Raw genomic sequence first — 16,932 nt, 5'->3', positions numbered from 1 at the left:
ACAGAATTTCATGCCAGCTGAAATGTCGCCTGGTTAAACAGGGCCCCTGTTGTTTTCATCAGGGAAGAACCAGAATGAACAGTAAAAAGTCAGCTACTGAAACAATTCCCATTAATAGAGTTCAAGATTAGTATTATCAACATAACAATGAGAAAGGAATGGAACTAGCAAAAGTACCAAATAACATAATAGGTGTTACCACAGCAAAAGCAGGTGAGATTTTTGAGACTCAGAATCTGAGTCTCAAAAATCAGAAAAAAAAAAAAAAAAAAAAGCAGCTACAGTAATCAACCCTGAATACAAGGATAATCTTGAATGGTAAGCAATATCAAGTAGTGATGTGGACTAATATCAGAGTGGGAAACTTAAACAAATATGATCCCAAAGAAGTTTCTAATAAGGAGTAGAGGAATTTTTTGAGGCATCAGAGAAAGCAGCTGGCACAATGAAAAAAGAAAAGTTAGTCACTGTTGGAGATCTAAATGGCAGAATAGGAAATGGTTAACAGACATATAAATTTGAAGGAAAGAGCAAAGCTAATAATAATTTGAAGAAATTTGAAGAAAGGAGCAAAGCTAATAATAATTGTAACTACCTGTTCTTTTGCTCAGGACATGGACTAGATATTGCTAACACTATGTTCCAAAATAAATTCACAGGGAGAGAAGATGCAAGAAATGGGGGAGGGGGGGGGGTCTCATTGGCTATGTTATTGTTGATGTGATGTTTGTTTTCCCGGCACAAGAATATACAGAGGATTTGAAATGGAAGCAATCACCATTTAATCTTGAATTTCATTATGAAACTGCATTTCATGATGAAAAAGAAGAGTTTCTAAGAAAATTTTAAAATTAAACAAAGTTGAATAAAGTTGAAGTTTTTTAACATGGTTGTAAATTCCATAAAATTTTTAAAATGAATGCTGATCACCGTGTAACCCTAAAAGAAAGGATTGAGTTGAAGTCTTCTGTTATTACTGATCTTGTTAACTTTATCAAGAATTTGTCCAAGTTCTTCCTTGTCATTCCAGAGGAGTATGGTATCAGCTTCAGATTACTGATCAATCTACCACCTATCCTAATTCCTGTCTTGAGCTCATCCAATGCTTCACGCATGATGTCCTCAGCATATATACTAAACAAGCAAGGAGAAAGCATACATCCTTGCCTAACTCCCTTTCCAACCTGAAACCAATCAGTTAATCGATACCTGTTCTTACTATGGCTTCTTGCTCCCCGTAAGAGTTGATAGTGTGCTGAGGAAAACCCATTCTTTTCATTAGTTCCCACAGTTTTACATGCTAAACAGTCAAAAGCTTTAGAGTAGTCGAAGAAACACATTACCAGAGGATAAATAAATCAGCTAACATTTTATGAGTTGATTTGGAGCTAGCTAAATCTACCAAACTCTCTCTCTCACATAGACAGACAGATACACAAGTAAAATAAGAATTTAATTCAAAAACTGGCATGTTCCACAAAAATTTTAACACGCTTAAGAAATTTACCTGTGCTAGCTCATAATAGCCTGATGAACATGCTAAGGATAACAGACTTTCTCCATCTTCTGTAATTTCATTGACATTGCGACCCTCATCAAGTAGCCTTCTCACTGCACTGACATCACCCTCAGTACATGCTTCTACTAAGGACCGACTACTACAAATATAATAAGACACATTACTGTACATTATATAATAAAATGCAGTTAAATACAATAAACATTCATACAAAAATTTCTGAAACTTCAGTTTCATGTTGCTTCTATAATAACAATAATGGAAATAGCAAAGCTTATTAGGTGATGGAGCTATCATGGTTTTCTACTAAAGGCAAATTTACATTCAATATTAAAATTTAAATTATATTAAGGGTAGTTAAAGACATACTTGGTAGTAGAATTTCAGAAAGTAGGGATGACGAGATACTAGAAGCTAAACTAGTCGATATATACAAGATGAGAAAGGTGTTGAGAACGTAGCTCAATTATGTGAATTTAAATACATACAGCGAATAGTCAAAAATGAAATAAATATAATCTGTGAACAATCATACAGGACAAATCAACTCACTCACCAATTCACTCTGTGTGAAAGTTCCCACTTTCACACAGACATTTAGTTTCTTCAATATATGTATTCTATAATATTTCCATGGCAAACGTTCACATGAAATAGTATCAATAATTCTCCCACTCAGTACTAAGTCCATTGGAACATGTGCAGTGGCTGAGGCCTAGCTACCCTTCACAGTACACCTTGAAATTTACAGAACAAGTTTCTTTTCCTCCTCCTTCGTCCCACCTACTGAAGTATTGTGGGTTTTCCCTCTTATTTGTTTCCCAAGGAATACAATGCACAGGCTTTTAAATCAAATGTAAAAAAGTTTCTCCTTTCCCAACCTCCTACCCATACACAGTACTAACTTATTCTAGGTTGATTAACCAACCTCTCGTGTATGGGCTCAACATAAAGACATCACAGTGTGTTGGCCATTTCATGAGGAGAAAAAACAGTCAGATAATGAACAGTGGAACTGACTAAGCCTGCCACACGATTTAAGATTTATATTAAATATAAATTTGCCTTTGGTTGTAAAGCAGGGTTCCATCAACCAATATGCTTTGCTATACCCTTTAATGTTAAAATTCATAAAATCATGCAGAATATCTCTGATATGATAGTGGATTTTCAAATTACCAAAGCATATTATTTTGAGTAATGGCCACTTATATTATAAGTAATGAGAATGCAAGAAAGAAGCACTAAAATAAAACTGCAATTATTTTTTCAAAATGTTAACCGTATTCATCATAAAATAATTTATATTTAGTAGAGCAATCTAATACCAGTTTTCCTTACTTCACTAATTATGAAACAAATTGATGCCAACTTGATTATGATTTATCCCTTCAGTCGTTTTAGAACCTAGGTGACTTTGTTGACTTGCCCACAAAGTGTTCCTGGTGAGGTTTTTACAGGATAGTTCATGATTGCTTTCTCCACCCCACCCCCATTTTATCCAGGCTCAGGACCAGCATACAGCTGGGATGTATTCATGACTGTAATACACGTGTGTTCACGGGGCCAGTTTGCCTGTTCTGGGGGAGAAAAAACCACTACCTCTGTATGAGACTGGCTAACTCACCTTTCATCGAAAGAGATCAGATAAAGGTTCCTCACATTACTGACAGGAATCGAACCCAGGTCTTTCCGACCAGAAGGCTCTTTGCAAAACAAAACCTCTGTCTATACTGACTGAGCTACAGAGGCTCATGATGCCAACTGAAAATTATTTTATGGAAAGACCCATACTGGACCTTTATTTTTTTTTTTTTTTTTTTTTTTTTTAAACACACTACTCTTGGTCATGATCCAGAGAGCTCTTCTTTAACAAGAATTCAACAGAATTAATTCCAGATTCATCTTGATGAGATACAACATGCCATTAAGAGACTGACTTTCTTACTTCTCAAAATGAAATGCCAACACATATGGTGATCTCTCAATTATTCAACTCTTAAATAACAAAACCTCAGGTAATCTTGATTGGTTACCTCTCTGCCCTGTGAACAATACTAAGCATGCAAACAGTGCACAATACCCTCACAGTTAACTGATAAGCAAATTCATTTCCTAACTTGACCAGAAAACTTGCAGATCAATGTATTACAATTCCATACATTAAAAGCAATTCAAAACAAATATCTAGAATCTTGAATCATATTTTTAAAACCTTGCTTCTGTCCTTTCTGCCTGCAAAGTAAAGTAAACCTATTTTCCCAAGCAGGAGTTTGCCAAATCCCTTGAGCACATGTGGGCTGTCATGCAATGGACAAACAAGGAGACTAGTTACTATTTCTGAGTTATACATATTAGTTATATAACTCAGAATTTATGGATTATGAAAATTCAACATATAACACCATACCACAGATGGACAGAAGGTTTGGGCAACAGAAACTTATTACTATCTAACTTCATGACCTGCAGAATACTGACTACTGAGAACATAGGCTGTTCAGATGAGTAGCAGGAGAGAGAGAGAAAATTAACAAGGACAAAAATGTTCTGCAAGTATCAAAGGGACTGGTGACCAAAAGCTACACCATACTTTTAACCTTTTACCATACAGATGAGTGTGGAAGAATTACCAAAGGCAATTCTGAAGAATAGCAATGATGGAAATATCATACAAAATGAATACAACAAAAAAGTGAATGTTTACATGAAAGAGTGGGAAGAATGGTCACAGAGCTCAGTTTTTTAAGATAAGTCTTGCCTACAAAAGATTATAAAAACCTATAGTACATTTAGAACTGTGGACAAGTAAGATAATCCATACACCTTATTCTAGAGACCAAAATGGAACTTTCTGAAGTGGCTTTGAGACTGCTTTAATAAACAAGATGGTCTTATGCTAGATGAAAATTATCTATCATCTAAAGACAAAACATCCATACTGCACATGACTTTTTGTCCAATCTGAACTGTTTGGGCTATGACTATAATCAAGTTGTGAGAAAAGATGATTCACCATAAATTGTCAGCAATCAATTTTTTATTGTTATTAATATTTATAATCCTTATATAGTTATGATTGCTCACTGGTTTTTTTGAAATCTAAGTGTGTTTTCTTCCTCACAGAAATGTGAACAAGACTCAAGTAAGCATGTGCTACATGGCTTATGGATTTTTTTTTTTTTTAACCATTACATATTATTTTCTTTCTATGATGATGCTCTTGTAACAAACAACTGGAATATGAAAGCAATAATGCCATATCAGACTCTGGAACTATAGTTATGGAGAGAACTAGATAAGTGGAAAAGAAATCAGAGATTCTGAAATTAGCAAGGTGATTTTATCAGATTAGTACAGAAGCAATTATACATAATGAAATATGAGAATGAGAAGCCATTCCTGGAAGCTATGTAAAGATGTGGTAAACAGGGGAGTGAGTTGATTTATTATATTTTATTTTTTTTTTACATGGCAAGTGGTGGGTGAGTGGAATGCATTACCAGAATGTGTCATATATATGCTAGAAGCGTTGAGCTTAAAGTTCAATATGACTGATATGCTACTTACTGAGTGAGATCTCCTACAATGAATGACTCCATGATGTTTGTTATAAACAATAATAAGAAATCCGTTTTCTACACATGTTAAACTATTATTAATTTTTCTAGTATGCCTGCTATACATTTATCTATAAATGTTTAATCTTTAACCTACACAGTGGGTAATGCTGAAAGCTAATCAGACAATTCAGTAAACTTCATTTAGCACTTTGAAAGGCATGGTAAACAAGCCAACAAGCTAAATATTTATTGCCTTATATGAGGAAGAGGGAAGTGGGGGGTACTGAAAGTTCTGATAAACACCTAGAGTTACACACTCTGGTAAGAGATGTTTACTGGGCATCCACAGCCGCCGCCGCCACCACTACACACATCTGCTCAGTAGAGGGTGTAGTGTGATTCGTCACTCCATAACACAGCTTTCCAAGCTTCAATGTCCCACTGTACAAGCTCTTTGCACCAATGAAGATGATGCTGCATTTTGGTTCAGGTATTTTAGTGAGGATTGCATATTGTAGTCCTACCATGGAAACTGATGTTGTGAGCCTCGGTTCTGAATGTTTTCATGCAGATTCATGTTTCAGTTGATGCCTGGAACGCATCATTCAACATGTTAGACAACAAATGGTAGTTTTTACATATTATCCTTTGTAGCATCCAACAGTCAAGTTTGGTGAATGTGGTGGGTCATCTGCTGCAGCTGACTCCCTGCATTTTCATCTCAGTATAGTATCACTGATTGTTTACCTGGGATGGTCCAATTTGTCAACTATTTACCACACAGATAGGCCTGAAACATGGCATCTTATTAATGCCTCTTTCAAACTCCACCAGTTCCTTCTCACCCACAGCCATTTCACCTAAAAACATTTGCAATGACTTTGGAGCATCATATTCTTCCAATCTGTACTGGCTACAAACACTGTAATGCGCAAAATGGCACAATGCACCTTACCCATTAGGGTGTCTGTTTATTAATGAATTTAAACTCAGCCAAACAGTGTCAAAATGTCACTCCCATCAAGATAATTTACCACTTTCATAACTAAGCATCAATTTTCACTTTCAGAACAAATTGCATAGCACTTACTGAACACAAAATGTAATAAATATTTCATAATCCATTCATAATTTCATTCAACTTAATACCTATTTAAGAATAAATTCACAAAAACTTTCCAACAACAAAAAAGTGATACATTACACTGTGATAAGGAAATGCACACTCACTCGTCCTCTCTGTTGAGACTAATAATCAAAAGAATTCAATTCTCTAAAAGGAATATACACCTTCTGTCCAAAAAAAAATCAAACTTTTGATAGAAAATAAAACACAGGGCAATTATAATTATTCAAATCATTCATTTCAATCAATATACTCTCCCTCAGCTTCGATACAGCATTTGGCACTGTCAATTAATTCGTTAAATGAGTTTTTTATATCGGTTTTTGGGATACTGTTGAGGGTCGTAGTTACAGCTGCTGAACATTTTCAATGATGTCGTATCGCTTTCCTTTCATCAACAAATGAAGTCGGGGGAAGAGAAAGAAGTCACAGGGTGCTAAATCAGGTGAATGCGGTGAGTGATCCAACACACAAACTTGGTTCTTGCTCAAAAACTGTCTCACAATGTTCGAACGATGAGATGGTGCATTATCATGCAAAAGTGACCAGCTGCCTGCATCAAGATATTCACATGCAGTACGCGACGAATTCTCCCTATCAATTGCTTCAAAACTTCGAGATAAAACTCACCATTGACCGTTTGGCCAGGTAGAACAAATTCTTTGTGGATAATGACCTTGGAATCATAGAAACAAATCAGCATTGTCTTTACTTTTGACTTCTCCAAGCAATTTTTTTTGGATGCCCCTCTTCTGGTGGTCTCCACTCAGCACTTTGGTGCTTTGTTTCGGGCTCATAATCAAAATACCATGTTTCGTCACCAGTAATGATCATTTCAAGTAAGTTTGAGTCCTTACAAGCGGTTTTAATGAGGTCCTCGCAGTGTTCAATTCGATACATTTTTTGGTCGTCAGTCAACTTGTGGGGAACAAATTGCGAATTCAATTTATGAAGGTCCAAACTCTCAGTCAAAATGTTGTGCACAGTTGATTTTGGAATCCCCAATTCATCAATCAATCAATGAATCTCACGGATGATTTCAGGTTTTCTTTGATGAAATCATGCACTTTTTGGATGTTAACTTCGCTCAGTCCAGTTTTTGGACGGCCCAGCTTTTCGTCGTCCTCAACCGTCTCACGACCATTTTGAAATCGCTTAAACCACTCATAAACTTGAGTATGGGATGAGCATTCATCACCATATGCTTTTTGAAGCATTTGATGCGTTTCAGTAAAACTTTTACCAAGTTTAACACAAAAGTCAATTGCAGCTCTCTGTTTTGAAACTCATTTTCCGATCGTTCATCACTCTTGGCACTATAACTCGGCTTCTAATGAAACAAATGTCATAAACAGTTGATACAATACTAATAAAGGTTGCCACTTTTGACAACAAAAAGATACAACAGGTGGAGCCACTAGTTTCTTCTATTTTCAAAAAGTTAAGTTTTTTTTTTGGACAGAGGGTGTACATATAAAAGTACTCTACTTAAAGGTTCACATAAATATTTTTGTTTGTGAATTTAACGAAACTTCTACAAGAATATTTTAAGATATTAAAAGATATTAAAAAACATTTTTTCTTTTTTACAAATAAAATAGCAGTTAAAAATGTAAGAAAAAGAACTACTATGTAATTTAAAAAAGCAAGTCCTGTTATACTTTCAATTCAAATAGAAAGTCACACCTCTCTTGGAATAAACATTTTAAAAAAAAATTTTTTTGCAGCTAATTTAAAATGAAATATAAAATCAGTCTTAAAAAAAAAACTAAGATACTAAAATAAACCAACCCATCTACTTGATCAACAGCAGAATGTGGATCAGCTCGCATACGATTAAGAGCAGCAGCTGCTTCATCTAAAGCACAGCTAACTGAAGATGTCAACCTCCGAAGAACATCTGGATCTGCAAATTGTTTTCCATCGGCAAGAGATAACTTTCCTATACCTAGAAATATAAAGAATATTTAATTTGTATTAAATAGACATAGCTGACAACAACAAAGAATTCAGTTCCCTTTGGAAGAGTCCAAATGCCCATCTATAGTAAGTGGCTTTTCACAACTATAATTAGTTATTTTCAATGAGAAGCATCAAAATCCTGGACAACAAAACAATTCAATAACAAAGAAGCCTATGAAATCATCTATCAGATTCTTCAATCAGAAAGCATGCTTTTATTTTCATTAGTGTTAAATAAGTGTTAAAAAACACTTATTTATCGCTGAATCTGTCTATAAAGACTAAAATCCCTCTTCAATTCTAGACTGAAAAGGAATTTCTACCTTACGTGCTTATCTTCTATATCAGTAACAGTATGTGAACAGCACAGAAACATATTGAACAGTTAGCAGTAGTTCAAAATAAAAAGGTTAATGATTTTCCTTTTATCAAATTTGTGGATGGGAAAGCACTAGATAAAGTCACATTACTAACAAATGCTTTGTTGGCAGCTTTAAAAGCTATCAGTTAACAGATCATGAATAAAGCAAGTTTTTTTCTGTCTATACAACAAAAAACACAGAATAAGCAAAAACAGGACATAATATACTGTGCTAAGCTTGAAAGTGAGAAAATTTCGGATGTAAATGTACTGTGATAACAGAATTAATAATAAACTAGATTCTTGTTTTCATACTTATTTTATGCAACAGTTAGCAAACAAAAGTTTGCACATGAAATACAGAACGTTAAAGTCCTTGTGAGGTTTGACTTTTTAATAACTTCATCTTCTATATACCTAGTCTAGTCATAAATACTGTTACAACTTGAACACAAACCTTTAATCTATCAGTAAATCATTTACAGCCTTTCACAGCACATACAAACCACATGTATAATGTGCACAAAGCAGAACTCAAAGTTCAAAATGTCTCCCTTATGCCTTCGAACACAGATTCCAACAGAAGCTGCCACTGCTCGCTCCAAATCCACCAGCAGGCTGATGATGATGCTGGATATTATTTCTTGCTGGCTGCTCTCTCAAACTCCAAACACAATTTGAAGTCCAATGAATTCAGATCAGGACTTCCAGATGGTCAATCAATGATGATATGTGGTCGGGCACATTCACCTCCAACCACTGTTTGGAGGTGGCTGTGTGGTTCACACCTTGTGTGCAGGTTCTGAGTCCTATTGGAAGAAACACTGGCTACTGTGAAACAAGATGTTGTTCAGGAGTATACCACAGGTTCCAGAACAGTGCCTTGATACACTTCAGCAGAGGTTTTGATCCCTTTCTCCAAGAAATGCAACTTGGATATCCCCTGATATGTCACCTCCCTCCAAACCTCCACTGATGTAGCAGTATTTATGGCAAAACTGTAAGATATAAATCTGCAAAATGAAAAGAGAATACATTCAAGATTTAAATAAAACTCAGTATTTGTTTGTTCTGATTTCTTTATTTACAAGATGATAAACCCTACACACTATGGCTCTATGACTAGCTGAGTTGTAGTGTGATCCATCAGAAGAAAATTTGAGCCTCATTACAAGGAAACAGCTCAGGAAATTATGTATATTATTTCTGGGAAAACTCCCATGTTACTCCTCTTTATAAACTATTATGATTACAGCTATTTTGCCTGCTTCAGTTTAGGAGTACCCCTGTTTAAATGTCATTGGCTATTTACTCATGGATTCTTAGGGCATTATGAGTGTAGATGTACTAAAAAAGTATATGTAGCCTAAGGAATAGAAAATTGCACATACCTTTTTCTGGGTGTTGTGGCTTTTCCTCAGTCTGCGATGTCGAAAACTGCAGTGTGTGTGTGGGGGGGGGCAGGCAGTTTGGTAGAATAAGTTAGAAAAACCCGGGTTTTTTCCGTAACATATAGAAACATTACTTTTATATAGGGTGGGGAAAAAATGAAAGGGTTAATTTTTTAAAATAGGGAGGGGGAAGGGGAAAGGTGGTTGACGGGGTGTGGACCGTTTCGACTATTCGTGGTCGTCATCTGAACACATTGGGAAAGTGGAAGCTATGTCAGGTCGGGTGAGTGCTTCTGCTTTAGAGGTGTTTGTGTTGTCTCCTATTGGTCGGGGTTGTGACCTCAATTTTATGTTGTGAAGCTTCCAAACCTCGGAGATTATGTAGGGCCTGTGTACGTTGATAGAGTTCGCGTCACACTTTATAGCTATTGTTTCCGATATTCTGAGCATTGTTTCGTTGTCTTGTCTGTCTATTATGATGGCCTTGTCTATCTGCGGGGTGTGTTTTTGTTCAAGGGCGTGAACAGCTATTTCCGTTTTTCCTGTGTTTTTTATACGATTTTTCTTTTTGATGTTGCGTTTTTTAGTGTTTAAATGTTCTGGAATAGGGATGTTACAGTCACGGAAGTGTTCTTGTAGTCTTGCCCATAAAGACCTGATGGTGGAACCTGTGTAGGTGATGTCACAGTCTTTTTGGCAGGGAAATTTATAGACTACATTGTGCTGTTCAAATATTTCTTTTTGTGTGTGAGGTTTGGTGGATTTTAGGAGGTTTGCCAGTTTTTGGCTAGTGGTGAATACCAGTTTGTAGTCAGTATGTTTGAAGATGTATTTATAGGCTTTGTATGTGTTTTGGGTGTATGGTAGTTTGATAATTTTTTGTGTAGGGAAGTTCGTTTTGGTACTTGGGTTGTTTTGGCGGTTTTTTGCCGTCTTGTTTGCGTAGTTAATCAGTTGTGTAGGATAGTTGCGATTTAAGAAGATCTGTGTTAGTTTTTTTATTTCAGCGTTTAGGCTATTTTGATTGGTTGAAAATTTGTAAGCATTTATGAATTGTGATAAGATGACGGATTTTTTAACAGAATACGGATGGTATGAGTGAAAATGGAGGTAGTTTCGGATGTGTGAGGGTTTGTGGTATATTTTCGTGGCTATTTTGTTGTGTGTTCTGGTTAATGTCAAGTTTAAGAAGTTGATGGATTTGTTCTGTTCGGTTTCTGTGGTGAATTTTAATCTGTTGCTGTAGCTGTTTAGGGATGTTTTTAAGGTGGTGATGTGTGTGGGATTACCAATGCACAGAATAATTCTGTGCATTGGTAATCCCACACACATCACCACCTTAAAAACATCCCTAAACAGCTACAGCAACAGATTAAAATTCACCACAGAAACCGAACAGAACAAATCCATCAACTTCTTAAACTTGACATTAACCAGAACACACAACAAAATAGCCACGAAAATATACCACAAACCCTCACACATCGGAAACTACCTCCATTTTCACTCATACCATCCGTATTCTGTTAAAAAATCCGTCATCTTATCACAATTCATAAATGCTTACAAATTTTCAACCAATCAAAATAGCCTAAACGCTGAAATAAAAAAACTAACACAGATCTTCTTAAATCGCAACTATCCTACACAACTGATTAACTACGCAAACAAGACGGCAAAAAACCGCCAAAACAACCCAAGTACCAAAACGAACTTCCCTACACAAAAAATTATCAAACTACCATACACCCAAAACACATACAAAGCCTATAAATACATCTTCAAACATACTGACTACAAACTGGTATTCACCACTAGCCAAAAACTGGCAAACCTCCTAAAATCCACCAAACCTCACACACAAAAAGAAATATTTGAACAGCACAATGTAGTCTATAAATTTCCCTGCCAAAAAGACTGTGACATCACCTACACAGGTTCCACCATCAGGTCTTTATGGGCAAGACTACAAGAACACTTCCGTGACTGTAACATCCCTATTCCAGAACATTTAAACACTAAAAAATGCAACATCAAAAAGAAAAATCGTATAAAAAACACAGGAAAAACGGAAATAGCTGTTCACGCCCTTGAACAAAAACACACCCCGCAGATAGACAAGGCCATCATAATAGACAGACAAGACAACGAAACAATGCTCAGAATATCGGAAACAATAGCTATAAAGTGTGACGCGAACTCTATCAACGTACACAGGCCCTACATAATCTCCGAGGTTTGGAAGCTTCACAACATAAAATTGAGGTCACAACCCCGACCAATAGGAGACAACACAAACACCTCTAAAGCAGAAGCACTCACCCGACCTGACATAGCTTCCACTTTCCCAATGTGTTCAGATGACGACCACGAATAGTCGAAACGGTCCACACCACGTCAACCACCTTTCCCCCTCCCTATTTTAAAAAATTAACTCTTTCATTTTTTCCCCACCCTATATAAAAGTAATGTTTCTATATGTTACGGAAAAAACCCGGGTTTTTCTAACTTATTCTACCAAACTGCCTACCCCCCACACACACACACACTGCAGTTTTCGACATCGCAGACTGAGGAAAAGCCACAACACCCAGAAAAAGGTATGTGCAATTTTCTATTCCTTAGGCTACATATACTTTTTTAGTACATCTACACTCATAATGCCCTAAGAATCCATGAGTAAATAGCCAATGACATTTAAACAGGGGTACTCCTAAACTGAAGCAGGCAAAATAGCTGTAATCATAATAGCTCAGGAAATTCAATTACAAAATCTGAGGGAGGAAAAAAAAGTATTTTCCTTTAGTGTTACATGGTGATCAGCATTCATTTTACACAAATTATGGACTCTACGCAACCATGTTATAATTATTTTAATTCCCTGACATTTCGACCTTCATATGAAGGTCATCAATGTTTCAAACTTCATATGAAGGTCATCTGGAGTATACGTTGATTTTTGTCAATGTCCCACCTATGCCAAGCTCTAATAAAGGTAAGAGGAGGACCACAAAATACTAAACAGCAAAAAGTGAATTTTTAGCTTTGAATGTTAGTAAAAGTGTAGTTGAACTAAATTTTGATATCAGTAATTGTTTTTCCAGTGAAAATATCACCATCCATTCCATTCTGAAACATTTGCAAATTTGTCAAGTTTGTTGTCATTTTCTAATTATTTCACATCTTGTACTAAAAAGAGTCAAATATTAATCAAAAATAAAAATGTTATATTACCTTCATTACTTTACTCTTTCTCTCTCTCTCTCTCTGTGTGGTGGGGGGGGGGGCAAATATGCTCACCCACAGCAAGTAGATTTTGCCTCTGCTGGCAAGCTGATGACTGGACAAAATAGAATTTTTTTTAGATGAAAAATAACTTTCTAAACAATATCTTTTGTTAACATTAAGAAAACACAGAAGAATATGTGCAATATAAAGGGCCATTAATGTAACAAATGTTATGAGAGTGTGGGTGAAACAGCATATGGGAAAGGATTAAAATTACTATTTAATTCTTCCAATATTTCATCTCAGTCACAGTGATACCCTCAGGAAATACAATACAAAACATAACATACACACAAAGGCAACAAAAAACTAAGTGAAAGATATGGATAAAAGACCAGCGTACTAGCTAAGGGGGCCCCACACACACACACACAGAGACAGAAAGGTTACATTACAATACACATAGTATGCTAAAGTAACACTATAGTATAGTAAAGTAATGAAGGTAATATAACATTTTTATTTTTGATTAATATTTGGCTCTTTTCTCAGGAAAACAATGAATTAGAGAGGATGAAGACAAGTATCTGTGATAGCACCCATAAAGCAAAAGAGTGTGAGAATGACCAACAAGTACAGAACCTATCTTTCAGGCAAAAATACTCTCAATAAAGGTTGTTGCAGGCCTACAAGGATGCTGCATTTCTATATACTAATGCCAGAAATATCAGGAACAAGAGGGAAGAGTTTTTGCCATTGGTTGATGCAACCTTGCCAAACATTACATGCATTAATGAGACTTGGCTAACAACAGATGATGTAGTTACAGGGATAGAATGTGATGGATTTAGTATTTTCATGGATGATAGAGTAGACAGGACAGGGGAGTGGGGTACGTCTGATGATAGCGGATGAATTGCAGCCAACAACAATAGGAGTCAGTCATGCAGGCAGTCATTTGAGTCAATCTGGTATGAGATTGAGGCCAATAAAACAAAATATGAAATTGGTTGTTAATAGACCAAGGGGTGGCAGGAATGATGTGGAAGACATGCATCAATGAGCGCAAAGTCGAGTAATTATTATTGGGGGGGGGGCTTCAACTTCAGAGGCAAAGATTGAAAGGAGGAAAGATCACATGGCAGGAAGGAAATGGAATTGATACACTTACTGAGAGATAATTACATTAATTGGGATGTACAGAAGTGATCCTGGGTACAAGAGTGTTGGATCTTGTCATAGGATCAGAAGACCTGACCCATAATGAAGGTGGCTACATCACTTCCTATTGGGGAAAGTGATCATGTGATCGTGAATTGGGAGGTAGCATAACTTGTGGAAATCCCAGTTAAGAAAGGGCATATGTGTGGAACTACAAAACAGATGTTTATGATATACTTAGGAGGCAGCTTGAAGCAGTATCATGACATAAAGATCTGCAAGGGAAGGACATTCACAGTGCATGTGGGGTAGTCAAGAGATACATGAGGAAGCAATATTATGCTGCATACCAAGGTCAGGAAGGTAAATCAGGTAGGAGTTTGATGGATGAGCAGAATCGCTAAGCATGGGCAGCAAAAAAAAGGTGTTGTGGAGAGTATATAAGGAGAAAAATGATCAGCTAAACCACAAATAGTACAAGGATCGGGCAAGAAAGGTGTCTAAGGAAGCAATATCAGATTATGAGAAGAAATCAGCCAAACAAGGGAAAGGAAATCCCAAAGTGTTTTTTCATGACGTGGCAAGTAGGAGGAAGGATAACTTTAATGAATACAGATGTAGAGAAATAACAGAGGCAGATGAAACTGTTGAGCTAATGGGTGACCATTTTGCAAGGGTATATCATCTAAGTGTAGATACTGTTATGACAGAGGTGATGGTGAGAACAGAGTATGAATTAGCAGTACTCAGGTTATTGCAGAATTTGAATGCAAACACAGCTGTAGGATTAGATGGGATACTGGCTCGCATTTAATAGAATGTGCAGGGGCACTGAAAGAAAGGTTTCTTTAGTTAAAGTAATTTTGTACCTTTGACTAGGCTGTTTAATTTAAGCCTCAGCTACAGCAAAGTCCCAAAAGAGTGGAAGAAGGGGAAAATAATTCCTTTGCATAAAGGAAGCAATTATAGATCAATCAGTATCTCAAAAGTAGTAATAAGTACTGGAAAAGTTGGTCAAAAAGAGAATTCAGGAATGGGTGATAAGAATTTGATACTCTATGAGGGACAGCATGGCTTTGTGAAGGGTTGGACATGCCTTAGTAATCTACTAACTTTTTATAATAGTGATGACAACTGTTGGATAAACAGAAAATAAATGGGGATGAATAGGAAACTGATAATATAGATAAAAGGGTGGCTGATAGATAGATACCAAAAAGTAGTATATGGAGGTGTGGAATCCAAGAGAAGGCAGGTAACTAGTGGTGTGCCACATGGCTTTGTGCTTGGATCACTGTTGTTTAATTTGTACATAAATTATATAAAAAATAATGTGAAGGGAGATATTTAGTTGTTTGCTGATAATGAAAAGTTGGGTAGAGTAATAGTTAAGTAGAGAGGTTACAGTATGATTTGAATAGGCTGACAGTGTGGACAAAGCAATGGATGTCAATTTAATGCAGAAAAGTGTGTAAAGTTATGCATTTTGGGATACAAAGATTACAAGCTGTGTATCACATTGAGGGAACTGTACTCCAGGAAACTGATGAAGCCAGGGATTTGGGGATAGTATTAGAGAACTAAAGTTTAGAGGGCATATTGCTAAAGTAGCCAGGGTAGCTCACAGGATTACTTGGTTATTGAAGAACACACTAACAAGCAGAGATAAAGGATTTATCATTCCTCTTTATAAAGCCTTGATACAACCACATCTGGATTACTGTGCTCAAGCCTGGTCACCTAAGTTTCCTAGAGATGAGGAAGTGTTGGACAGATCCAGATGCGAGTAATAGAGCATGGTTGGCCAAATGAATAACACACCTGCTCCCCAACCAATGGGTTGAGGGTTTGAATCCTGCTATGGGCATGGATTTTTGTAAAAGACTGCTCTGGATAGGCTTATATAGCTACTTGAGTTTATAAGGCTCATCTTTAAAAAGAAAAAAAAATACTGGTTCATCTCGACCAGAATTCCTCTCCACTCAACTAACACACTGGATCTATTTTTAAACTAGTTTTCTTTTCAGGTACAATGTTGAAGTGACTCTCTTTGATAAGTTAGGTCAAAATCTCACCCAAGTTTCAACTTTAGTAGAACACTCTCTCCCATAGCCTTTCATGTATTTTGGCATAACAATGCCAAGTGGAAAGATCTTTTACTCCTCCTTCCCATGGTCAAACTACTGTTTCCATTCTGAAGATCTAGATGCAAGCTATGGTTTTCCTAAAATCATGCCAGGTGACCGAAGAAAACAGCTTAACCTAAGTAACTAAGACAAAAACTCCAGCTTCAATCTAAGCCTAAAGTGAAGCCCACAGTATTTGCAAAACTATCATTAAGGACAAAGTATCACTTTGAAGACTAAATGAAGAAAACTTACCTCCCATGACAATTGCAGTCATGCTTTCTGGTCTGTTCTAAAAACTTCAGGAGTGCAACTTTAATCCATCAGTGCTTACGCCTCTCTCACCCAAATGGTGGTATCACCTAAAGACAAAACTGACCCAGCAGCATTCTTTTCACCCAACTCCTGCAGATATGGCCAAGGCAAATCACCTGCTTCACCAGAAAAGATGCCAAAAAAAGTTCCTGTTCTGATGGAATCCCCAAATGTACTCAA

The 16,932-nt window shown here is 36.4% G+C and overlaps 1 protein-coding gene across 1 annotated transcript in view; it reads right to left on the bottom strand.

Annotated features, from left to right (window-relative positions):
- Positions 1 to 16,932, bottom strand: part of mask (multiple ankyrin repeats single KH domain) — an 823,307-nt gene that overhangs the window by 736,199 nt on the left and 70,176 nt on the right. Inside the window, 2 exon segments of the mRNA XM_090396371.1 lie at positions 1,508 to 1,658; positions 8,000 to 8,156. Of these exon segments, the coding sequence (XP_090252497.1) occupies positions 1,508 to 1,658; positions 8,000 to 8,156 (308 nt within the window).

The sequence above is a fragment of the Typopeltis vanoorti genome, chromosome 8 (genome assembly GCF_054136105.1).
Source record: "Typopeltis vanoorti isolate ZY-2024b chromosome 8, IOZ_Tvanoo_1.0, whole genome shotgun sequence".
Taxonomy (NCBI): Eukaryota; Metazoa; Arthropoda; class Arachnida; order Uropygi; family Thelyphonidae; genus Typopeltis; species Typopeltis vanoorti.
This window is presented reverse-complemented; position numbering and strand designations above follow the sequence as displayed.